General features: G+C 39.2%; 1 protein-coding gene and 1 pseudogene across 1 annotated transcript; one reads left to right on the top strand and one right to left on the bottom strand.

The window, feature by feature from the left end:
• Positions 1–754: 754 nt before the first annotated feature.
• Positions 755–26,762, bottom strand: part of LOC122900172 — a 74,331-nt pseudogene continuing 48,323 nt past the window's right edge.
• LOC122900170 (guanylate-binding protein 6-like) lies at positions 12,229–24,211 on the top strand. The gene is made up of 6 exons (XM_044238643.1): positions 12,229–12,384; positions 17,060–17,261; positions 18,709–18,793; positions 19,157–19,347; positions 20,285–20,464; positions 23,064–24,211. The coding sequence occupies exons 2-5, from the start codon at positions 17,175–17,177 to the stop codon at positions 20,456–20,458; spliced, it is 537 nt and encodes a 178-aa protein (XP_044094578.1). The 5' UTR covers positions 12,229–12,384; positions 17,060–17,174; the 3' UTR covers positions 20,459–20,464; positions 23,064–24,211.

Below are 26,762 nucleotides of genomic sequence, written 5' to 3'. Positions count from 1 at the left end.
CCTATAGAAACATCCGACTCACCAGTGGTACTTACATGTATAAATTCTGGGCCATAAGAGTCTAGGTTGCTTTTTAATATTTTTTAAAAAGATTTTATTTATTTATTTGAAGAGAGAGAGTGTGCATGAGAGAGTACAAGCAGAGGGAGTGACAGAGGGAGAGGGAGAAGCAGGTTCCCCACTGAGCAGGGTGCCTGACATAATCTGGGTTGGTCTTTAAAAATCACCTCAGGTGATTCTCTTATACATAAAATTTTGAAAACTACTTCCGAAGAGGCTTGAACTTCCCTACTTTTTTTTATTGGGAGTTAATGTCCCATGGTCCATTCAGAACTTTGACACCACAGGCAAGGTTTTTAATTTCAAAAATGCATTAAAATTCACATCTTCCCACAGCTCCCTTTAATTCTCACTCTTCAGGGGAGACTACATAAATCCAGTGATTATTATTTGGATATTTGTGGCTCATATTTTCCTTTTTTTTTTTTTAAGTTGAGGAGTTTATTAGGGAAATATGAGAGGCAAAGATACCCCAAATGACAGAAAGAAAATTCTGAAAATGTCCCTTCAAGCCAAGTGGGGGCCTGACATTTACCTCCCCCAAAGGACAAGAAACTGGTGGGTTAGCAACAACATTCTCTGGTGGCCACCTTGGCAGGGCTTAAGGGTCTCAGCCAGGACTGCCTCCCAACCCCCACCACAGGTGAAAAGGAGACAAAGACTGCTTCTAGAATCAATGCAGAGGCAATGAGAGCTGTAAGGAAAATCTGAGAGAAAGAGAGGTGGGGAGGACCTTGACAAAGAGTCCCAGGCATCTGGCTCTGAGCACCTCATACACTGACAGATAGTTCTACAAAATGCTACTTAAAAGATAAAACGCCTAATGTTGGTTCCAAGAGCTTCCCTGGATGACTTCCCACATGCCACATCAACTCCAATGTACATAGCAAAAGCCAAAGTCCACGCTTTTGGGAGGAAAAGAAAAAAAAAAGACAAGAATAAGCCCTGTTGCTCTTTAAGGAAAAAAGAAGGAGCTGAGGCTGCTGGGGCCTTTCCCACATCAGCCTGTGTTCCATGAAGCAACTTCCCAGCAGCAGCATGGCGTAGCTCTAGGTGAGGGTCTCACCTTTTGTCACCAGCACTTCAATGTACTCTATTCTCCATTCCAGGGCTGTCAATTTCTCATTTAGTGTTGCAAGTCTTGAACAACAAGACATATCGAATGAGCTGAGAAAGTCTGCAATTTTCTTGATGCTGCTGGTGATGACCTCAGTGTATTCTTGGTTCGCCCAGTCCTAGTGAATCTTCCTCTGCACCAGATCCTCTTGACCCGCCATGGCTGCCACTTGAAGATGAAGCTCATATTTTACTTTTATTTAACATTATTTTCCAAAGCCTGGAGAATATAACATAGAGAAATTGAATATAACAGTGTTTTCAACATATCATTGTTCCATTCTAACAAAAAATCTGTGTCCTATGTGTTTTTGTAATTTAAAGTTTAAAGAATGCATTTAAATACATTACCTAACAGACCAATTTGTTCATTGTGATTACCATAGTTTATTCTTCATCTAATGCAACAGATAAACTTGGCTGGCCCCTCATAGTTGGCTGAGCATATGAGAGAAGGGTCCTGTGCCTCTTGGAAAAAGGAGTATAAAGTAAATTTTGTCGTATTTGCACCTATAACTCAAGTTGAGCTCTTACTTGTGGAAAAGAGTCCCAGACAGAAAATTAGAATATGCAAGAATGTGAAAACATCAAAGACTACCTGTTTTAAATAACATCCCTTTGGTATATGCTGCTGTATTAGAAGATTTTAACAGAGCCAATATTAAATGGGGCTTCCAGGGTATTAAGTACAAATTCTTTTTTAAAAAGATTTTATTTATTTATTTTAGAGAGAGAGCATGTAAACAGAGAGGGGCAGGTAAGAGAAAGAGAACTTCAAGCAGACTGTGCTGAGCACAGAGCCCCACACTGGGCTCTATCCCATGACCCTGAGATTATGACCTGAGCTGAAATCAAGAGTTGAATGCTTAGCCAACTGAGCCATTCTGGTGCCTCTCAAGTAGAAATTCTAATCAATCATATCTAATGTAAGCAGAAAATGGGTTGCTTTACCAAGGTCATTGCCAGTTAGCAGGAATCTTACAACCATCAAGGGCTGACATAGACACATTCTGGTCTAAAGCTAGTAGATAAGCACAGACATAGGAATGCTGCAGTTATTTCCAAGTGAGGAGAATCTGCCTGAATCAGCACACAGCATAGGGAGAATTCTCTTATTTTCCTACCTGGAAGTGTTTCTATCAGATTTATATATCAGTTTAGAAGTTCCCATTTTTTCTTTTAACATATGGGTGAAAATTAATGTCATTCAGACCTTGAACTCTCTCCCATCAGAATAACTGTGGCTAGAGAACCTCACAGAAATGTACTCTAACCTTACATAACACCCAAGTATTACATTCATATTGGGTAAATATCAGAAAAGGTGTGATATCCTTCCTGTTTTCTAGACTAAATCAAGCATCCTCTTGCAAGTATCCTCTTATGATCTAATGAGAGAAAGTACTTCTAAAAGCAAAATACAATTATATAAATTGTTGATATAAAATCTTATTCATGAAAGGATGAGGTTAACAGTTCAACTTTTATTAGCCAATCTCCTTACTTTTAGATCCAAGTTAACAGACTTACATCTAACAATATCTAGAATTCTGAGTATGCCTCTGGGGTCCACATTTGGAAATAAAGCAACAGAATACACTCGAAAATAGAATCAAATGCATATGGGAATGCAGTCTACGTTAACCTCATTCATTATGGTTAGTCAGTGTTAAACACTATTTAGACGCCTATCACCAAGCAAAAAATTTAATCTGTTTCTGAATTTTATATAAAATAACTTCATGTACTCTTTTCTGAATAATTTCCTTACTCAACAATCCAATTGTTACAGTTATTCTTTTTTATTTTTATTTTATTTATTTATTTATTTATTTATTTTGAGGAGAGAGAGCATGAGCAGGGCAGAGGGGCAGAGGGAAAGAGAGAATCTCAAGCAGGCCCCACAGCCAGCATGGAGTCTGACTCAGGGCTTGATCTCATAGCCCTAAAATCATGACCTGAGCCAAAATCAAGGGTCAGATGCTTAACTGACAGAGCCACCCAGGTGACCCTGTGACCAGTAATTCTTTCCTGGCCAGCAGGAGTTTATTCTTTCATTGCACTACAAAATGTTTCTCAGCCTTAGCACTCTTGATTTGGGGCTGGATTATTGTAGGAGCTGCACTTGATTATAAGAAGTTTAGCAACAACACTGTCCTCTAATCCCCTGAGGCCAGTAGTACCTGTTCTACTAACCAATCCAGCTGTGACAATCAAATATGGCTCCAATAGCTTCTTGGCCTTTTAGCTAAGATCAAGTGCAAACATGGCTCCAGACATTTTGAAAAATCACCACTGGTGCAAAATCACCACAGTTGGGTACTACTGAACTGGAATAAATAAGACTATCTCCATTGAATCACATTCTACTCTCCTAATAGGTATTCCAGGGTCTAAGCAGCCATAAGGGCTGGGTGAAAGCATGGAAGGAGGGGCCACCTGACAAAAGAAAGAGGTCTTCTTTGCTTCAAAATGTGTTTAAATTAACTCTCTATGGAGAAGACAACAGTAACACGAGCCAACTTACCAACTCATAACATAAATCCTCCCAGTCTCTGTTTTTTGTTGATTTATCAATGGGTACAAACTTTTACCAAAATTTATCAATTTTTTAAACATTTTATGTGAAACATTTTAATATTTAAATATTTTAATATTTAATAGCCTTCAAATTTAATATTTAATAACCTTACCCATTAATTTATCAATGGGTAAGAATTTTTACCAAATTTTATCAATTTTTTTAACATTTTGATGTGAAGCATTTTAATATTTAAATATCTTAATATTTAATAACCTTAAAATATTGTCAAATGTCAAAGGTTCTTGTAATCCTTTTCATTTTCTTACTCAGGATAATGTTAAGTAATTGAACTCAGAATGAAATTCAAAACTTTCATTTCACTGGAAATATATACCAAATCTAAGTAAAGCCTCTAAACTTACCACTTCTGGTATAAGGTATTTATCTCATAAAGATAAGATTAATCAATCTCTGGATTAATGACCCATCCATTGTAAAGAAAACATGATAAGATGATGATGATGGCAATGAGAAGGATGAAAAGAAGGTCAACACTAGATAGGTGAGTAACACAAGCTCACATTCATCAAGTCATTTATGAGCATTATGGGATGGATTTTCCATAGCTTGTCTCATGAGATCAAAAAGCCAAGATGCTAGGAATCAAACTCAAACATAGTCCTTACTAACACCAAAGCAGGCACTTCTAAACATGATTACATCTAATCATTCAATAAATACATATTGACTGCTACACAGTGTGGAAAGGATCAAGGATTTTAGCTTATCAAAACAACATAGGTTCCTATGCTCATGGAGTTTTTTATTTAGAAATAAAACATTAACCAAACTGTTATACCAACAAATGAGACTTCGAACATCTGACGAGCATTGCAAAAAAGTAGTACAGGGTACAAAGAGTAAATGTAGAAGGAACCCCAATTTAGATTAATCAGTTCAGTGATCCTTCCCTGAGGAAGAAAAAGTATGATGAATTTGTAAGAGCGCAGCTAGGAAAGATATGAGAGAAGTGAGTTTCAGGCAGAGGACTGTGCCTGTTTGCTTACTGGGGAAAGGAGACTGTATTTACCTGAATGACAATCCACGTAGCGACAGAGAGACAGCAAGCATGACTGCAGAGAACAGCAGGCAGGAGCTAGATTGTGTAGGATCTTACAGGCCTTGTATGGAAACTAACTTTCTCCTAACTGCAAATAGAAGCTTTTAAGATTTTGTGCAGAGAAGTGACATGACTTAATTGGTAGTTTTTTTAAAAATCGTGGAATCTTGCATCAAAAACTAGTGATATGCTGGACGGTGATTAACACAATAATAAAAAAAAATCCACTGTGATGACTGAATGGAGAATGAATTGGATGAGGCCAAGTGATGATTCCTGGTACATCAGCAGCCCCGACAATAGATTAGCTAGCTTCCTAAAATGACCAGACGGTGTGTACAAAGATTTAAAACCCCAAGGGCTACCCATATTCTTGCTGCTGACAAACAATAAACTTTTTCCTTCCCAACTGCACATACTTGGAGTCATTATTGTTTCTTGGGTATTTTTTTTTTAATTTATAACTATACAGTTCGGTAGTGTTAACTATATACACAGTATTATGTTACAGATCTCCAGAACTTTTTATTCTGAAATACTGAAACTATACCCCTCAAAAAACAACATTTTCCCCTCCCCCAAACCTCTGGGAATCACCATTCTACCTTCTCTTCCTGAATTTAACAAGTCATTTTTTTTTAATGTTTATTATTGAAGTGTAATTGATAGTATCTTTTTTTCTCCTCAAAATTCAAACATTTGAAATTTTATTTTTGTTAGCTTGGTACTTTTTTTATTTAAGAGAACTTTGTTTTGTACCTTTCCCGTCTCTTCCCCCAAAACAAGCTAAACTTTTCCCACCCTCTCTTTTCTCATCCACATACTTCTACTACATATGCCTATATTCAGACCTAGACATAGCATGCTTATTTGTCTCTGTTTCAGTGAGAACAACATAAAATCCCCAAGGGGTTAGACAGAAAGCTGACACAATGGAAGGCATCTGCTTGTTGCTGTTACTGGGAGCTGCACCCAAACACTGCCCCTGTTATCAACCTCTGCTCCACAGACTTTCCTGTCTGTTGCAATCCCTTCTATCTTTTGAACCAGATAGTCACATGTTTTAAAATAAACTCACATAAAGATTTCAAGCCAGAATAACAATCTCTGAGGTCATTCAAGTCTACGTGAAACAAACAGTGCTTCCTGCTATTTTAATTCAGATTGTAACTGAAAACAATGAAGACCTACTTTCATAACAGGCTCAATTTCAGGAAATTGGTTGCTTTTTCATTGGGGAAAAATACGCACATGATTTTTAAATCTCTTGTATAGAATCTTACAGGCCTTGTATGGAGATTGAACTTTCTTCTAATTGCAATCAGAAGCTTTTAAGATCTTGTACAGAAAAGTGACATGACTTAATTGGTCTTAGCAGACTGCATCAGGGTGTTCAAGGACAACTAAACCACTGTCCCTAAGGGGACACCTGTCACCTCTGTCTCTAGAGAAGGTAAAGACCCTCTTGAGATACCTCCTTCCACTGCACCCTCCACCCCCGTGTTTCATGAACTAGAAAAACGTGATGGCATGTGTAGCCACTACTTGTTTCAAAGTGTCACCAAAGCTCCAGAGCCCTCATTTCAGCTCCAAGCCTCTGTCCACCTGTGGAACTTGTGCCCCAGGGTTTCTCAAGGGTGTTGGTGCCCCATTTATAAAACTCATAGTTTACATACAGTCTCCTCCTCTCTCACAGCAGAGTAACTACTGAGATAACATGATATTGTCTAAAACAAAGGTTATTTTTCTAACAGGTTATTATTCTTGACATAGAAGAAAATGCATATGTTTATAAAAATATGTTGACGTGCTTCCTGGAACAAAGGAGGAAACTACCAGGTTGCAAGTCTCAACAGAAAGCTAAATAATGAAAAGGGACTGCTAACTTGCCTTACTAGACCATTTTATTTTCTCCTAAATCAGATCCTGGCCAGAGAAAAGAAAACAGAAAAGGTAGAGGAGCGAGAGAGCACCCACAGGGTCAAAAGGGTTTGGGCTTCTGAGGACTGGAAGACGTCATTCTCACCAAAACTGATAGGCAAAGACGGTTACGAAAATATCCCTGAATTAGGGGAGCTTGCAGGGGGACCCAGGAACAGGAGAATACTGAGATCAACCCCACCCAAGATTTCTTGATGGAGTCAAGAAACCAGAGAGCAATCCGAAGACTGGCAGAACAGACTCTACAACACAGTACAGAGAAGAAGCTGAGTCTGAAAGGTTAAGAAGGTCAGGAAGGCAGAGAGAGGCTCCCTTCAGGACGGAGGGAGCTGTGTGCAATGAGAGGGGAGAGAAATGAGCCCTTGTACCTGGGAGATCACAAAGGGAAAACTAATCCCCATAATTTATTGCTTTAAAAACTAGAGGGGCTAAATTCCGTGAGTTTGTAAAACCAGTGGCCCTGGAGCCTGGAGTTTTTAAGGTCAGCTAACTCAGTTTGGGAGGAGTCTGGAGGGGGGACTAATAACCAGGTTGCTGCGGCCCTAAAAAAATACAGTGGCTTGTGCAGGGAGGCAACCTAAGATCAGCAATTTACACAACCCTAACGCAAACGGGAAACAGATCTGTTCCAATTTTAGAACGTGTTGGGGGACTGCTCAGAAAATGAGAAAGCCTGCAGATGCCATTTTCCTCCCCTGTCTTCCAAAATAAACACAGCCATTTGCCAGAGGCAGGGCTGCACCAACACCTTGAGCCTCCAGCTGGGGGGTGGGCAGCCATGCTTGTGTGCTGCACCCAACCTCCTTCCGGGACCCTGGAAGGCAGTCCCCAGCCAAGGCTGTGCTTCTGAGAATCCAACACTGGACTAGACACCCAATGCAAATTTTGCTAACACCATTTTCCCAAAATATATAAAGAACTTATAAAACTCAACATCCAAAAAAAACTAATCCAATTTAAAAAGACGTGAACAGAACATTTCTCCAAAGAAGACATTCCGATGGACAACAGACACATGAAAAGATGTTCATCATCACTGACCATCAGGAAAATAAAAATCAAAACTACAATGAGAGGGGAGCCTGGGTGGCTCAGATGGTTAAGCCTCCAACTCTTGATTTTGGCTCAGGTCACGATCTTGGAGTCTTGGGATGGAGCCCCCACTAGTCACTGCACTCGCAGGGGAGTCTGCTTGAGGATTCTCTTGCTCCCTCTCCCTTTGCCCCTCCCCCTGCTCGTGCTCTCTCTCTCTCTCTCTCTCTCTCTCTCAAATAAATAAATAAATAAATAAATAAATAAAACAAACTGTGGAAAGAGCCAAGATGCCCTTCAATAAACGAATGGATAAAAAAGATATGGTCCATATGTACAATGGAATATTACGCCTCTATCAGAAAGGATGAATACCCAACTTTTGTGTCAACATGGACAGATCTGGAGGAGATTATGCTGAGTGAAATAAGTCAAGCAGAGAGAGTCAATTGTCATATGGTTTCACTTACTTGTGGAGCATAAGGAATAACAAAGAGGACATTGGGAGATGGAGAGGAGAAATGAGTTGGGAAAAACTGGAGGGGGGGCACGAAGCATGAGAGACTGTGGACTCTGAGAAACAAACTGAGGGTTTTGGCTGGGAGGGAGGTGGGGGGTTGGGTGAGTCTTGTGGTGGGTATTAAGGAGGGCATGTACTGCATGGAGCACTGGGTGTGGTGCATAAACAATGAATCTTGGAACACTGAAAAACTAAAATAAAATTTAAATAAATAGAAATAAATAAATAAATCTTTGTAAAAAATACTACAATGAGATATCAGAATGGCTAAAATTAAAAGCACACAAGAAACAACAGTTGCTGGCCAGGATGTGGAGAAAAATGAACCTTCTTGTACTGTTGATGGGAATGCAAATTGGTATAGTCACTCAGGAAAACAGTATGAAGATTCCTCAAAAAATTAAAAATAGAACTACCTTATGATCTAGCACTCAAGCTACTGATATTTACCCCCAAAATACAAAACCACTAATCCAAAGGGATACATGCACCCCTATGATTATTGCAGCATTATTTACAATAGCCAACATATAGAAGGAGCCCAAGTTTCCATTGATTGATGAATGGATAAAAAAGATGTGGTATACATATACACAATGGAATGTTATTCAGCAATAAAAAAGAATGAAATCTTGCCATTTGCCATGACGTGGATGGAACTAGAGAATGTTACGCTAAACAAAATAAGTCAGTCAGGGAAAGACAAATATCATATGATTTTGCTCATATGTGGAATTTAGGAAACAAAACAAATAAAGGGAAAAAAGGGAGAGACAAACCAAGAAACAGACTTTTGACTAGAGAGAACAAAAGGATGGTTACTAGCAGGGAGGCAGGTGGGAGGCTGGATTAAGTAAGTGAGGGGGATTAAGGAGTATACTTATCATGATGAGCACTGGTGATGTACAGAAGTGTTGAATCACTACATTATATACCTGAGACGAATATAATACTGTATGTTAACTAGGTGGAATTAAGACAAAATCGTAAAAAAATTACATCCCCTACCCCTATTCAGTAAAGCCCATTACACTTATACCTGCTTTTGGGATAGTCCTGCATTTGGGAGTGGGAATTATAAGAGAAGCTATATCCAGCTCTTTCTCTGATGTGTTACACTCCAAAGGTAAAAGATCACCTCCACAATAACTGCAAAAATTGTGCTGTAAGGAAACAGAAAGTGATTGAGCACATTCTCAGCCCTGGAAAACCACTCAAATATTACAAGTATTACATTAATGCAGTGAGAATCAGCCTCTGATCTTCTTCCCTTTTGGGAGAGCATGCGCCTTGAGATATGTTTGAGTGATAAATGAGATTCTGGCATAATAGGTGTCCTTACTAGAGTAAATAAGTCCATCACAACCTAGTTTGTGAAGGAGAGCTCTGAAAGTGTGGTCTCAGGAAGAGGAAGGAAGGTCCTTTCATAATCTCAGAAAGATTCATGTTTGTTATTTTGTCTCATGTGTCAAAAGAGTGTCTTGCACACAAGTTCCTTGCATGAGATTGAAACAGATATTCCCTGGATGATGAGCCAGAGATAATTATGCTACCAAACCTAGAAAACAGTCCCAGAAAAAACCAAAGAATTCTAAACTGCCTAAAGTGTTTCAGTTGTGAAATACAAATCTTATATCTACTCTAAGCAGCTATTCAAGAATACAACACACACACTTTGAGTGTGACTCAAAGATCAAATAGAAACACAAACAATTGAAAACATGCATAATATTTTTAAAAGGCTATGTTTTTTGATACAAAAAATAACAAAAGTGACTATCCCAAAAGTTAAAAACATAAGAAAAGACACCTCATTTCATGAGTTATTAAAACCGCAATGCAAACCACTACTACTCATCTACCAGATGAAGCAGAGGCAGACCTTACTGAGGTCTGATGAGCTTGAACAGCACCTGGAATGCTCTACAGTGTTGGTGCAAACATAAATTTGTACAACTATGAGACTGTTGGACTCTGTCAAATCTGTGAGCAGAACACATGCACTTCAACAATCCACTCGTAGGTATAGACACAAGGAGATTGTGCAGATATGTGATCTAGAAGATGAATGCAAGAATGTTTATAGCAGCCCTTTTCATAACAGCCAAGAAATGAGAAACTGTCAAATAGTCTGTCAATAAATGATTGGATAAACAAGTTCTATAGTATACTATTGTATACTATATTCAATATGTATACTATATTCAATAGTATACTATTGACTACTATACATCATAGAAAATAAACAATCTATAGCTATACACAGAAATATGGACAAATCTCACATGCATAGTATTGAATACAATACATCAGATATTACAGAATACACACTTTAGGGATCCAGCTGTATCAAGGGTCAAAGCAGGACAGCGGTTACCTTGATGTGGCCAGGGGAGACATGGTGGTGACAAAGGGAGCATGAGGAAGGAGAGGTATCTTGCAATCCTAACAGTCTCAGCAGAGCTATTATTATCTCAGGACAAGGTCAAACCTTATGCGTCAGAAGGTTACTCGCTATTTGGAAAGCTACTTTGAGGTTGTTGTTGAGACTGAGCTCCTGACTTCAATATATCAAGTCACTACAAGAGTAGAACTTTTCTTTTTTTTAAAAAAAAAGATTTTATTTATTTATTTGACAGACAGAGAGGCAGGCAGAGAGAGAGGAGAAAGCAGGCTCCCCGCTGAGCAGAGAGCCCGATGTGGGGCTTGATCCCAGGACCCTGAGATCATGACCTGAGCTGAAGGCAGAGGCTTTAACCCACTGAGTCATCCAGGCGCCCCAAGAGTAGAACTTTTCATAATGAGCTACACATGGTTAGACCATCCAAATCTCAAGTTTATTTGGGTGGCTATAGGACAAAACAAAGTTACATAAGCAGGTGGCTTAAGTCCCTTATCACCAACCTCTATTATACTGATGGCTCTCCCTTCATCAGACACATTATGCAATGAGGCATTCTCTAATACTCCTTGAATTCCACTCACAGTACCCTGGCAGGACTGAGCCCCAGAGACTCAGAGTGGCTCCATAACACGTCCTCAGATCTGTTTATTTACTCTCCTTGCTTCACTCTTTCCTACATTCACCTAGCTGAATGTGAATGAGGCCTTGCGTATGCAGGAATAATGCCTTCTGAAACCAGGTGTCGACAAAGGATGTGTATCTATTGACTCAAGGCAGGAAGTATGACATAAAACATATGAAAAAATAACCAGAAACATGCATGATTTGTGAAAAATATTAATCGACTCATTCAAGAAGCTCCATGAATTCGAAGACATAAAAGTACAACAGAATGCATACCTTACTTACATCGTAGTCCTGAAAGAGGACCCAGTTTGGGGAATTACCAAAACTACCTATATTTGGACACCAGTCTGTACTTTCTAACTGATTAAGTTCCCTTAAGACCAGTAAGACCCTGCGTGATTGGCCCCAAGACAATGACCTGACCTTGACTGCCCACCTGCATGTACCCACTGACCTCTGTCCCACTCTTTCCTTATACAAACCTGGAAGTTTTCTAGACTTTGAAGACAGTCTTCGGACACTAGTCCTCTACCTCCGCTTGGCTTCCCTGGAATAAATCTCTTTCTTGTTGCACCATCACTGGTCTCTCTGCTTTTGGGTTTTGTCAATGGCAACTGGCCGAACCTGGTCTGCTCAGGAATCCTGGAGCTAGACTCACTTATGCCCTTGGCCTCTGGTAATAGTCCATTTGTGGACAGATAAGTTGGGGACAAAACAAAGAAAGCTGGTTAGGGTGACTTTTAGTAAGGCCTAAGTACAGAGTGACTAATATTCTCTGAGTTCCCTCGGACTAATATTCTCTGAGTTCCCTCCCTCCTCTACTTCCTCAAGCTCTGGTGACTCGGTTCTGGCATGCCTTCTCTCAATATGTAACCAAGAGTTAAAGTAGTTTTACTTTCAGGTTCCATTTCATCTTCCTTTTCCTTTCTCAACTTTCTCAGTCTGTTCTCTGCTTCTGCGGGAGGAGGAAACAGAAAAAGGGTGAGTTCTGAGACAGCTGAAAACTCATTCGTGAACAGACCAGCAGTGCTAAGATGCAGGTATGTTCATTTCTAAACATTCTTTTAGAGGCACTTTAGGTTTGGGCTTAAAACTTTAATTTCTGGGGCGCCTGGATGGCTCAGTGGGTTAAAGCCTCTGCCTTCGGCTCAGGTCATGATCCCAGGGTCCTGGGATCAAGCCCCGCATCTGGCTCTCTGCTTGGCAGGGAGGCTGCTTCCTCCTCTCTCTCTGCCTGCGTTTCTGCCTATTTGTGATCTCTGTCAAATAAATAAATAAAATCTTTAAAAAAAAAAACACTTTAATTTTTGAGATAAAAATGGAAACTGAGAAGAGGAACGCAATTGATAGATCTAAATATAGAAGATATAAAACCTTATATTTGTGGGGCGCCTGGGTGGCTCAGTGGGTTAAAGCCTCTGTCTTCGGCTCAGGTCATGATCCCAGGGTCCTGGGATCGAGCCCCGCATCAGGGCTCTGCTCAGCAGAGAGCCTGCTTCCCCTCCTTCTCCCTCTGCCTGCCTCTCTGCCTGCTTGTGATCTCTGTCTGTCAAATAAATAAATAAATCTTAAAAAAAAAAAAAACCTTATATTTGAGATTTCTACTTAATGTTGTTTACATATTCTTGCTCTAAAATCTACGTATTCAAAAAGTCTACGTATTAAAAACAAATCTGAATTACAGACGAAGCTTAAGAAATCTGACATACCTTTCACTTAAATTTAACCTGTGGTGATATTTTGTGATATTTGCATTCTTTTTCTAAACAGATATGGAAGTTTTTCTACTTACATTCTTATTTTGATTATTATTGGGGGGAAAAAGTAACAGAGGCCATAACTCTTCTCCACTAAATACTCACACCTCTATCTTGGGATCCAGAAATTCTTCTTCTTCCTTCTTTGGATCTACTTCATTCCCCCATGGCTGCTCCTTCCTCTCCCCTATTTCCATCACTCCAGTAAGTCTGTGCTCAGTAAGGACATCCCTGGCCATCCTACTAATACTTGTGGGGAATTCTCTGGGTATTTAATGTAGCTAACCTCTCCCTGCTTCTGGATGCTCACTCTGTCTGCATTGCCTCGGAAACCCCATGCTCTCCCAGGACTCCCACCTTTTAAGGTTCCCCAAGGCTTTTCTTCTTCTGTATTCGTAAGTTGAATTAAGTCATCTCTACACGTAATTCAATTAACCCCCATCACTCACCTATATCTCTTTCCTCAGGATTATTTCAGTTTCACAAATCTACTATGTGCCCAACATGGGGACCAAGAAGAGAACAGAACAGATATGACACATTTCTCCTCAAGCTTAGATTTAGTGGTCATAATTACAATGATGAGAAACAGTAGAGTATCATCCTTGTCTTGTCTGCCGTCTTCCTAGTTTGAGAAGGTTACCAGGAAACACTATTAACTCTCTCCTTAATCTCTATTATTCCTTTCTCCAGTACTAATGGGGCTCCTGCTAATTTGCCATGCACATAGTTTCCCAGAATAATGATGCTAATTCCAGCCTCTCCTATGGTTGCGTATGGGAATACAGATGAATCTAAGAAGCAATTTGGTTTATGTCGACATGGAGAGTCAGGAAAGGAGAGGCCTATCTTCTTCCCCTTGTCCATTCCTGGCTTAAAATACAAATATGACAGCTCATCGTCACACCATGGGCCACCCCTTATAGATGACAGAGCATATGACAAAAAGGTTCTGAAGCCTCAAACCTTATGAAACAAAAAGCACATACCATCTCTACATTACTGACCCCGAAATTCATGAGGGAGAAATCAATGTAAATTGTTTAGGAGATTTTTTTTTCTAATTATCACAGCTGAACCTAATCCTAAGCAATACATTTACCTTAGTATCACTCAGAGGACAGGAGCCACAGCTTTTCTTTTTCTCCAAGCACACAAGCACAACGTGCAGCACATAATAGAAGTTCAACCAATGTGTTGAGGGGTCGGGGGGAATAGCTACAACAAATGGGACTGAAGATCAAGGAATAAAAGTATGGAAAGATATCTTCCCTAAACTGGAAGTGAGCTGCAGGCCCTGGCAAGCACTAGCTGTGACAGAAGAGATCCAGGTCTGGAAACTGCTGAGTGGTTTGTGGGATGACAACCTGATGCTGCAGAAACAAGAGGAGCCCAGTAGATCAGAATAATAATACACTAGAGACGGTGTTTTGGGGATAGGAGAGTCAACAGAAATCCTCTAGAGGTTACTGTCATCAAGCATGCGTAACCAACGTTTTTGAGGAAAACTGTCTTGTCAGGTAATTAAGTGCGAAACATAGAATAGTAAAATAGACCTTCCAGGTTTCTGATCATGGATCTACCATTTATTCACATGTGCTTTGGAAAAATACCTTCCTTAGACTTTCTGAGCCCCACTGAGCTCATTTGCAAAGTGGGTATCATAAGCCTATTTTGCAGGTTCTTGTAAATATCAATGAGGGCAAAACATTGCAGACTGGTGATACCCAGGGTTTCATCCCTAGCTTCATCAGGAATTTGGAGAATTCCAGTGCATTCTGGGCTATAGAGAAGTACAGAAGTGCTAATGTATGCATCCTTTGAATAACTCTGAGGCAAGAGAATGACTTTGCGGTCTTATTTTACTGTGAGACTCACTCTTCTGGGCTTGCAAGTTTCCACTGCATCTGAAGAAACATCCTGTATGATAAACACTCCTCTCAAAGCATATATAAATATATAATATATTAATATATATTAATTATATATATATATATTTATATTTATATATACCAGAGAAAACAAAATTTCAAACACTTGGTTCCTTAAAGTATGTTGGACATTTTTTTTTAATTTTTTTTTTTTTGAGAGAAAGAGGGTACATGCACAAGTGGGGTGGGTTAGAGGGAGAAGAAAGGAAAGAGTCTTAAGCAGGCTCCATGCCCACTGCAGAGCCTGACATGAGGGCTTGATCCCACAACCCTGTAATCATGACCAGATCCAAAACCAAGGGTCAGATGCTTAACCAGCTGAGCTACCTACGCCTCCAATAGGTGGAATTTTAATAGGAATAAATATAATCTCATTTACCTGCCTCAACTATTCACCTCTTATCTATTTTTATTTTTATTGATAGAACACCATGTAAGTTTTAGGGTATAAAACATGTTGCTTTGGTACATTTACATATGACAATATGATTACCACCTTAGCCTTAGCTAACATCTCTATCATGTCACTTAATTATCATATTTGTGTGTATGTGTTGACAATAAGATCTAGTTTAATAATATCTAGTCTCTTAACAATTTTGAAGTTTATAATGTGGTATTGTTGTCTTTAATCATTATGCCATGCACCTCCAGCCTTATTTATTTACTGGTTGCAAGTTTATACCCTTATAAACCACTAACCTTCAAATTCCCCAACTCCTAGCCCCCCATAACCACCATTCTACTGTTTTTATGGAGTTCATTTTTTTAAAAAGACTTTATTTATTTATTTGTTGGAGAGAGGGGGAGAGAGAGAGAGAGAGAATGGCAGGCAGAGGAAGGAGCAGTCTCCCCGCTGAGCAAAGAGCCAGATGTAGGACTCAATCCCAGGACCCTGGGATCATGACCTAAGCCAAAGGCAGATGCTTAACCAACTGAGCCACCCAGGTGCCCCCAGTGTTTTCTTTTTTATATTCCACATATAAGTAATATCATATAGTATTTGACTTATCTCACTTGACATTATGCCCTCAAGGTCCATACATATTGTCACAAAAAGCAGCATTTCCTTATTTCTCATGCCTGAATAATATTCTATTGTATATATGTACACAACTTCTTTATCCATTCATCTATTGATGGACACTTGGTTTGTTTCCTATTGTCAGTTATGTGGCAATAACACAAGAGTGCAGATATCTCCTTGAGATCCTGATTCCAATTCTTTTGGATAAATACCCCCAAGTGGGATTGCTGGATTATATGTTAGTTCCTATTTTTGATTTTATGCAGCCTCCATACTGTTTTCCATGGTAGCTGGACCAATTTACGATGTATATTCCTATTATCCATATACAAGGGTTCTCTTATCTCCACATCCTTGCTAATAATTATCTCTTCTCTTCTTGATAATAGCCGTTTGAACAGGTATGAGGTGATCTCCCATTGTGGTTTTAAGACATCCCAGATTTCCTTGATGATTAGTGATGTTAAATATCTTTGCATATACTGTTGGTCATTTGGTGTCCTCTTTGGGAAAATGTCTGTTTAGTTCCTCTACTGATTTTCTAATCAATTGTTTTTGCTGTTGTTGTTATTGAGTTGTATGATTTTCAATTGTGTTCTTAATATGCTTCGTTGGGAGAGATATCAAAGATATCCAAAAGATACCAGAGCATGATAACTGAAGGAAGATACTTAGCTTTTTTTTTACCTTTTTTTTCCAATTTATTTATTTTCAGAAAAACAGTATTCATTATTTTTTCACCACACCCAGTGCTCCATGCAAGCCGTGCCCTCTATAATACCCACCACCTGGTACCCCCAACCTCCCACCCCCCCGCCACTTCAAACCCCTCAGATACTTAGCATTTTTAACTGCAGTGATTGGAAAGAAAACTGATTTAGTAGGATGAGAGTGACTGATGAAAAGTTTCAAACTGATTAGGGTCTTTAAAAAATCATTTTAGAATTATAGTTTCTGATTTTGGATCTCACTGGTCCCCTCAATTTCTTGCCTCATACAGGGCTGGGGATTCTGACGGTGACCTTTACGGATGCCTTCCACAGTGGAGCAGTTTCTTGTCTGGACGACGTGGGATACCCCTGTCCTAGTGTGAGAACTCAGTGATTCCCACAGAAATGGTCCTGGCACTCCCGCACCTGGATGGGGAGGCAGCCCCCACACTGCAGCCCTCCCAGGATAACGAGCTACAGAACCAGTACCTGGTACTTGGTCTTAATACTTGATTCTCCATGTTACCCCCTCTACCTAGAAGCTAACTGACTGGCCATAAATTAGCTAGCCTTCATGGTGGAAGGATTCTGATTCTTCTGAGTGAGAGAGTTATAAAGGACACTATTACTCTATTTTATCTGCTTCTCCTCCAAACTCAGACACGTCCAAAGTAAAGTCAGTATAGACACACAGATGGCCTCCTTGAATGAATATTGGCAGCTTCCCTATGTGCTTGGAACATGCTTACATTATTTTGAGCTTGCTGCTTTTTCTGTGTACTCTCTCCCATTTTCAGCAACCCAAGTTTCTCTGAGAAGATTGTTACCATATCATTCTTTATTTTTATTTTGCTTCCTGTTGTATTACTGTTAACCATGCCTTGTAGGTCACAGGACATTACAGCTGCAAGGAACCATCAAGATTATATAATGAAGACTCAACATGTCACAAGGAAGGCTCAGGGAGTTCAGAAACTTACCAATGGTCTTAATGGAGTATTTCTCTCTGAGATGATAGTAACTCAAGTTTAACAGTGATTCAATGAGTGTTATATGCAAGTAATGAATCATTGAACACTACATCAAAAACTAATGAGGTACTTAGATGTTGGCTAATTGAATTTAAGTTAAAAAAAACAGTAATTTACATACCATAAATTCATGCATTTATTGACAAAAGTAAACAAATGAAAATATACAATGTCTTCTTTTATATGGGTTAAGTAGTCTAGGAAATCTTCCTGGAAGAGGAGTGTGACATAAATTTCAAAAGACTTGTACACACTATCCAGGGTGGGAGGTTACTAGAGAAGCCACAAACAGAAAAAAAAAAAAAGAGCAGGATTCTGAATACCGAAAACTGCCAACATTCAGTCAAGGAGTGTGTACTGACATTGCTTCAGATAAGGTATCTGAGTTTGGAGGAGAAGGAAAGCACCCAAGATTGTGTTTATAAAACTGCACATTCTTCTGGAGGCTGGAGGGGTTAGTGAGATAACCAGAATCTTAGAACATTCTATTTGTTGGAGAAGCAAATAAGGAATGTTACTTGGTTTTTTTCTCAGAATATTTCTTTTTTTTTTTTTTTCCCCAATTTATTTATTTTCAGAAAAACAGTATTCATTATTTTTTCACCACACCCAGTGCTCCATGCAAGCTGTGCCCTCTATAATACCCACCACCTGGTACCCCCAACCTCCCACCCCCCCGCCACTTCAAACCCCTCAGACTGTTTTTCAGAGTCCATAGTCTCTCATGGTTCACCTCCCCTTCCAATTTACCCAAATTCCCTACTACTCTCTAACGTCCCTTGTCCTCCATGCTATTGGTTATGCTCCACAAATGAGTGAAACCATATGATAATTGACTCTCTCAGAATATTTCAATGGAAGTTCAGGTTTGACCTGCCTGACATGTCTTTGCCATTTTTGGTCCCCAGGAATTGCTACAGATGAAGATAGAACTAGAGGAAATCTGTAAGAAGAAAGATGAGCTTCTCCGTGATACACAAAGAGCCTTAGCAGGTAGGGGGAGAGCTTAGCTCATGATGGGGCGGGAGGCTCCCATGTGTCCTTGGAGCACTGCCCAACAGGAAGATCTTCCTGAAGGAAGGCGTTTCCTCGCCTTCTGTGGAATGCACGCTCCTCAAATCTGAAAATAACAAGGCAGGGTGTGGTTGCTCAACAGCCAGGCGGTCAGGGTCTTTCCCACCACCTTCTCCAACCTGCCCTCCAGGTGTGGTCACCAGGCGATTTCAGACATTGCCCTCTGCACTTTAAAGACAGTTTGGTGTCTGAGAGAGTGGGGTGTTATGGGACAGGGGGCTGTAGCTCTCAGGCTTAACCTCTGTCATCTTTCCTCTCGGAATGAAAATCTTCCTGGAGCAGAGGAGCGGGCCAAAAGAGAGACAGCAGAGCGGGAAAAACAGCTTCTTGAGGAAAGGTGTAAAGAGATGCAGCAAAAGATAAAGCTTCTAGAAATAATGTTCAATAAATCCATAATCCAACTGAAAGCAGAGATGATGATTGAGACAGAAAACCTTCTGAGAAAGCGGGATGAGAAGATTCAGAGGCTTGAGGTAAGCCCGGCCTGGGACCCAGCAGAGACTGCAGAACAAAGCCTGGAAGCCCCAAGAAGGGAGTGGTGAAAGTCACAGAGAAGTCAGAGAGAGAAGCACCACTGTCATTTATAGCATCTGATTCACTACACGCCCTGAACTTGTCATGGCTTGTGTCCAGGCACTTGAACTGGGTTCACATTGAGTTTCCAGAGAATCCAGTAAGAACTTGGTAGCTCCAAGCATTTACAGAAGATGCTGCTGTTCTAGGGGATTCCTGGATGAGCTCATGGAGCAATATTAAATGGGATCCCCAGGTTTATTGCATAGATGTCCTAACCGGGTGTGTGTAATAGAAGCAGCAATTGGTTCACTTTCCCAAGATTACTGCCAGTTTTCAGGCACCCTACTCACCCAGTGACACTAAGATAGATCCTTGCTGACCTAAAGCTATCAGCTAAGTACAGACTTGGGGGGACCGACAGCTCCTAACCTAGAGCTGTCTCCAGGGGAGGATGGCCTGCCCAAGTCAGCACACAGCACAGAGGGAATTATTCTCTCTTCTCTTATCTGGAAGTGTTTGTATCAGATTTCTAAACCAGCTTAGAAGGTCCCATTATTTCTAAGATGTGGGTGAGCATTTGTGACATGCTGGTCAAAGGCTCTCTCCTAAGCAGTTTAATTTTAGCTAGAAGATCTCACAACAATTGTCCTTAGGCCTGTTTTGCACCTTGTAAAACCCTAGTGATGGATGACTATAAACAAGGTTTTACTATGCTTCTTCTCATTTCCCAGCCCTAAACCAGGAGATAGCCCTGTTGTAAATTATCTAATAAGAGAGACTACATTAAAAAGGAAAATGTAGATAATTTTGTAAATTATTAATATAAGATATTATTCCTGAAAGTTTGGAGTTTTTGAGTGCTTTCCTTTTATGACTAAATCACATGCTTTTTAGGCCCAAATTGAAGTGCTGACTGAAAAGAAGCAAAATGATAAAAATGACTGCACTTCAGAGAATACAGCAAATGATAAGGAAGAAAACAGGTCAGAGCACTCATGGTGGTCTAAAATTTGTGACCTGATACAAGAGTTGACTTCACGACTTGCCAAGTTTTTCTCTAGTGGATAATTACAGGTAATTTTTACAAGTTTTCATAACAGCTTTTTGATATGGCTTATTTATACGTATATGTACCTTTTCTGTTTCTTAGCAAAATTTTAATAGAAAAATACAAAATACCTACTACAGGGCATCAATGCTTAGCAAACAAAAGATATAGTCAATGTGGTTGGATAGTTGATTCATTCATATTCCATGGACATGGAAATAACAGATTTGAAGACAAAGAGAAGGTCAAATCTGTAATATCCTGAAAAAGAAACATATTAGACTATATCAAAAAATGCTTCTGAAAGTCGCACATTAATCACTACACGAAAGACAACCCATACTGTGTTCTTGAGTAGGACAGGCTGGTTCCATAGGCAGATCAGTTCTCCCTCAGTTGACTTATAAATCGCGTGTGTTCTGAATTAAAATTTCAGAAAGGCTAATTGTAAAATATAAATGGAGCTGATCAAAAAATAATTTAAAAAGTCAAGACAAATTTGCGCCGACATGGATGGAACTAGAGAGTATCATGCTTAGCGAAATAAGTCAAGCGGAGAAAGACAACTACCATATGATTTCCCTGATATGAGGAAGTGGTGATGCAACATGGGGGCTTAAGTGGGTAGGAGAAGAATCCATGAAACAAGATGGGATAGGGAGGGAGACAAACCATAAGTGACTCTTAATCTCACAAAACAAACTGAGGGCTGCTGGGGGGAGGGGGGTTGGGAGAAGGGGGGTGGGGTTATGGACATTGGGGAGGGTATGTGCTTTGGTGAGTGCTGTGAAGTGTGTAAACCTGGCGATTCACAGACCTGTACCCCTGGGGATAAAAATATATTATATGTTTATAAAAAATAAAAAAAATTTTAAAAAGTCAAGGCAATTCAGAAGAGGTACGATAAAATTTATAGAACTGTGGTAATTAGCACAGTGTGTGTCAACTGGGCATAAAGGCATAACAGCAGAACACATTGTGTAGTCCAAAAATAGAACCCCACCACATATAGGACTTACGTGCATGTGAAAAGCATTACTTCAAATTAGTGGGAAAGTATGAAGTATATACAATGCCTGTTTTCAAATAACCAGACAGCAGTGCAGAATGAAACCATGATTAGAACTATTGTAAATTTTGCACGAAGTAAATTTCAGCTTGACCTCAGAGTGAACATTGGAAAGCTGCATAAGATCAGTAAATGTCAAATAATTTATAAAATTGTCTTGGAACATCAAATTTATTTTTAAATGTCATAAAACCTGAAGACATAAAAGTACTGACAAAACTACATAAAAAATAAATTTGTTGTGGTGAAAAAGAACCTAAAGATAATTCAGAAGCCAAAATGTTCTGAAGACAGCCTTGATTTATATCAGAGGAAAGAACTGATTTTATAAGTTGTATATCATTAAGAGCCACAAGTCAATAAAAATAGGCAAACTCTGAGTAGATAGCTTATAGAAAAGATGTTCAAGTAACTCAAAATAAGTGAACTATGAAATGTAGTATCTCACTCATATGCTATCAAATTGTGTTTCCAGTGTTTCAGAAAACATGTCCTTGCATGGGAGCCCAAATTGTTTAATATCTATTGCAAACTGTGTCTAACCGTTCTGAAGTTTTAACCAATGTCCATTTGGCCCCACAAATTCAGTTTTTAAGGCATGCATACACCCTCTCTCTCATACACGCAGTCAGAAAAATTATGTATTTATAAGATGTCCACTGCAGCCCTGATTGTAACTTTCAAGACTGGACCTACTTACACATCCATCCATATAGGAGTGGTAATATAAGTTTTAGCACCCTTACACAATGGAATATCATATAGTCAGAAAATTGAGAAACAGAGCACTATTTATAATGACACAGAACAATTTACTAGCTATACTGTAATGTGGGAAAAGTAGGGTACAAACCAATAGGAATACTGCACTATTTTTGCCAAAAGTTGGCACTTACATATACTTTATGTATACACTTAGATGATCTCTGATAGAACATGATGAGCTGGCAATGTTGGTTCCATCTAGGGGAAGCTAGGTTTCTGAGATCAGGAGTGAGAGGAATACTTATTTTTTTTTGTATAAAACTTTATATGTTTGGAAATTTTATAAGGAGTATGCAATTCTTGTTCAGAAGGATAAGAAAGGAAAAAACAAGGGTGATGGTTATGGTGATGATGTGGTGGTAACAGGGAATTTTGCATTCTTAGGAAAGCATCAGTCAGTTCAAAAGAGAGGTCTGATGGTGAGGTCTGATACCGGGAAAAAAAAAACAAACACATATATTCTAATCCTGTTTGTATTATGGAGTTGACTTATACTTCTTCCAATTCTTTGAAAAATAAGATATAAAGTATGATTTGATTCTGAAATTCCAACTGGTATCTTTTACTTTCCAGCTGCAATTTACAGGTTAAGGTGTTAGAGAGTGGGACTTCAGTGTATCTTTGGTGTTTTGGGGACTTCCCTTTCAGCTGACTAATATTTGCACACTATACTATTGGTATAATGAACTACTTCCAGTTGCACAGGTTACCCCTTTTTTCTAGATACCTGTGTATAGTACTCGGACTTCTTCAAACAACCTCTCTTACTGATCTTCACCTTTATTTTGCAGACTGGATTCTCCTTGAAGTCTTGGATTTCCTGAACCCACAAAACTGAGTAGGGTGGCTCTCCTTTGCACTCTCATTGAACCTGCAGCATGATTTTGGAAATTTCAATTACCCATTGATTCTGTCTTTCTGACGATGCCTCGCCACCAAGGACCACTTGATCTTTACCATTGTAATCTTAGCTCCCATTTCCATGTCTGGCACTTGATCAATAACTGGAAAATGTTGGTTGAAAAAGTTTCCCACTTTCTATATTCTCATTAGGGCAAATGCTTCAAAGGAGTCTTGTTAAAACAAAGGGTGTAGTTTTTGATATGGAGAACAAAGGCAAAAGGAAATGTGGATGGAATTAAATTTCCTTATAACTTACAGCCCACTGACAAACACTTGAGACCTCCAGGAACTCCTAACAGTCTTAATGCAATGCTTTGCTAGTGGCAAAACTCAACCTTAGCTTGACAATAGTCAGATTTCTAGGATCCTGTAATGTTAGGAGTTAGTTGCAGTTATGTGGTCAGAGCCCAGATCCCCAACAAGAAAATAGTCGGGACAGTTAAAATAAAACAGCACTAGCATCCTGTTTTGTAGCTTAGACAGGGCTGTACTGACATTCTGTTTTTGCAGACTTTGCGGAAATGACTTCTGCAAAATACCCTAAAATAAAACAATGAACCACAAAGCATAGACCACAGATGTCAACCAAAAAAAGACCATCATCACGTACACATTAACCTATAGGTGCCCAGATACATGACCAAAGTCCTAATTGGCACAACCAGCACACCTTGATGGCTTAAGAGGGTTCTGCAGATGCGCTCATAAAGCCCCCCAAACTTAGAAACTCAGGTCCCCTCTCTCTCCAGGAGCTTTGCTCAATAAACTTTGCTTCACTGTCCACCATTCTTCCTCTGGTCTACCTCTTCATTCTTCATAGTGGCATGACCAAGAATTGTGGTCACTAAAGGCAGAGAATTCCTGCCACAGTAAGTCTTCTTTAACATATTAAAATCCCTTTGGAAACCTCCTTTGTCTCTACCCCTCCCAACTTAAAATTATATAATCAATCACTCCTCACATTCCTAGTACAGCTCTTTCTGCCCATGGATCCTATCCCCATGCTTTAATAAAACCATCTTTTTTGCACCACAAATGTCTTAAGAATTCTTTCTTGACCATTCGCTCCTGAATCCCACATCAAATCCCATCAGTTTTAAGATCCCAATATAAAGTGGGCAGAATGAATTAGAACGGCAATTCCTAGAAAATAGGGCTGTTATGATGTGCTAATTGAGACTTGCCACAATGTTCTTCCTGAGAAAAGGACTGATTCACTATGTGTCCAGTTCGAGTCTCCTATTGTTACAAGATTTTGTGTCCCCTTAATGCCCACGGTACAGGCATGAGAGATTTTTAACACACTTTTCAGTACCTCAGAAAAAAATGCAGACTAAACATATCAATAAAGTTAGAAAATATTTGAAAAAATGACTAACCAATGTGGCTTATCATATTAATATAGGGATCTAAACCCAGAGAAGTAGAATAAGCATTACCTCAAAGTACACTTGGAACTTTCACATTGAATTTACCTGTACTCAGATAGCAGGTTTCAAGAAATCTGAAAATACAACACCATGCAAAACAATGCATATAAACTGGGAATTACTAATATTAGAAGAACTAGGAGAAACTCACATTTGAAAATTGAAAAATACATTTCTAAATAGATAAAAGAAGTAGAAATGTTTGAAAGTAAGGGCACCTGGTTAGCTCAGTCCGTTAGGCATCTGCCTTCGGCTCTGGTCATGATCCCAGGGTTTGAGGACCAAGCCCTGCATCAGGCTCCCTGCTCAGTGGGGCATCTGCTTCTCCCTCTCCCTCTGCCTACTGCCCCCCTGCTTGTATGCACATGCTCTCTCACTCTCTCAAATAAATAAATAAAATCTAAAAAAAAAAAAAGAGAGAGAGAGAGAGAAAAGAAAGGTTTGAAAGTAGAAACTTTGAACTTTGAACAGTGATGAAAATGTCACCTATAAAACCTAGGGTGCTGCTAAAGCAGTCCTTTTAGAGAAATCCATAGCCTACAAATCTACATGTTAGGAAAACTGAAAGTTAAAATATGGTTGAGCAGGCCATCTATCTTAGGAAATTAATTTAATATAATTAAAAATTAAAACAAAATAAATCAAATCTTCTGGAAGAAGTTTAACTGCCATAAGAGCAGAAACGAACAACAACCAAAAAATACCATAGAGAGGATAAACCATACCAGAATTTTGCTACTGAGAAAAACTAAGAAAAGTAACAAAATTCTATTAAGTTTGATAAAGGAACAAAGAAAAGGAACAAATGTCCAATATCTAATATAAAAGAGGAGAAATCAATAAAGTTGTTGTTGATATATTTTTATGCTTATTTACAAACACTGTATTTGAATTACTCACCATCAGGGGATTTTCCCTATACAAACATTCCTTTTTAACTGATAAAACTATGTATACTTTTGATGTTTTGAAATTGTAGCTGTTTTCTTAATTCCCACACAGATACATTCTTTTTCATTTTGACACTTTCCAAATTTGCTCTGTAGTGACTTGAGCATGTTGCAAAAATGTGTAACATTTTTTGTGTATGACTTTAGGAAGTGTTTTGACCAGGGCTTCAAGGATCTCCAATTAATTGCAGATACTCTGAGCTTCAATTAAGGGTTTTAATCAGCTTGTCCATTAAAAAAAATCAAGTATATTCATATTGTAGGGTTTTTCAACTGTGCTATTATTCCTAGGGATAATTTAATGTAACAAGAAGCAGACTTGAGGGGCGACTGGGTGGCTCAGTGGGTTAAGCCACTGCCTTCGGCTCAGGTCATGAACTCCGAGTCCTCGGATGGAGCCCCGCATCAGACTCTCTGCTCAGCAGGGAGCCTGCTTCCTCCTCTCTCTCTCTCTGCCTGCTTGTGATCTCTCTCAATAAATCTCTCTCAAATAAATAAATAAAATCTTAAAAAAAAAAAAAGAAGCAGAGAGAGTCAATTATCATATGGTTTCACTTACTTGTGGAGCATAAGGAATAACAAAGAGGACATTGGGAGATGGAGAGGAGAAATGAGTTGGGAAAAATTGGAGGGGGGACACGAAGCATGAGAGACTGTGGACTCTGAGAAACAAACTGAGGGTTTTGGCTGGGAGGGAGGTGGGGGGTTGGGTGAGTCTTGTGGTGGGTATTAAGGAGGGCATGTACTGCATGGAGCACTGGGTGTTGTGCATAAACAATGAATCTTGGAACACTGAAAAACTAAAATAAAATTTAAATAAATAGAAATAAATAAATAAATCTTTGTAAAAAATACTACAATGAGATATCAGAATGGCTAAAATTAAAAGCACACAAGAAACAACAGTTGCTGGCCAGGATGTGGAGAAAAATGAACCTTCTTGTACTGTTGATGGGAATGCAAATTGGTATAGTCACTCAGGAAAACAGTATGAAGATTCCTCAAAAAATTAAAAATAGAACTACCTTATGATCTAGCACTCAAGCTACTGATATTTACCCCCAAAATACAAAACCACTAGTCCAAAGGGATACATGCACCCCTATGATTATTGCAGCATTATTTACAATAGCCAACATATAGAAGGAGCCCAAGTTTCCATTGATTGATGAATGGATAAAAAAGATGTGGTATACATATACACAAT

Source organism: Neovison vison, chromosome 2 (genome assembly GCF_020171115.1).
Source record: "Neovison vison isolate M4711 chromosome 2, ASM_NN_V1, whole genome shotgun sequence".
Classification (NCBI taxonomy): Eukaryota; Metazoa; Chordata; class Mammalia; order Carnivora; family Mustelidae; genus Neogale; species Neogale vison.
This window is presented reverse-complemented; position numbering and strand designations above follow the sequence as displayed.

Excerpts from the sequence above, each read along its gene's own strand:
- LOC122900170 (XM_044238643.1), top strand. The coding sequence starts at position 17,175 with ATGGTCCTGGCACTCCCGCACCTGGATGGGGAGGCAGCCCCCACACTG. Across the intron at positions 17,262-18,708 it reads AGCTACAGAACCAGTACCTG|GAATTGCTACAGATGAAGAT; the intron begins GTACTTGGTCTT and ends TTTGGTCCCCAG. Across the intron at positions 19,348-20,284 it reads AGAAGATTCAGAGGCTTGAG|GCCCAAATTGAAGTGCTGAC; the intron begins GTAAGCCCGGCC and ends CATGCTTTTTAG.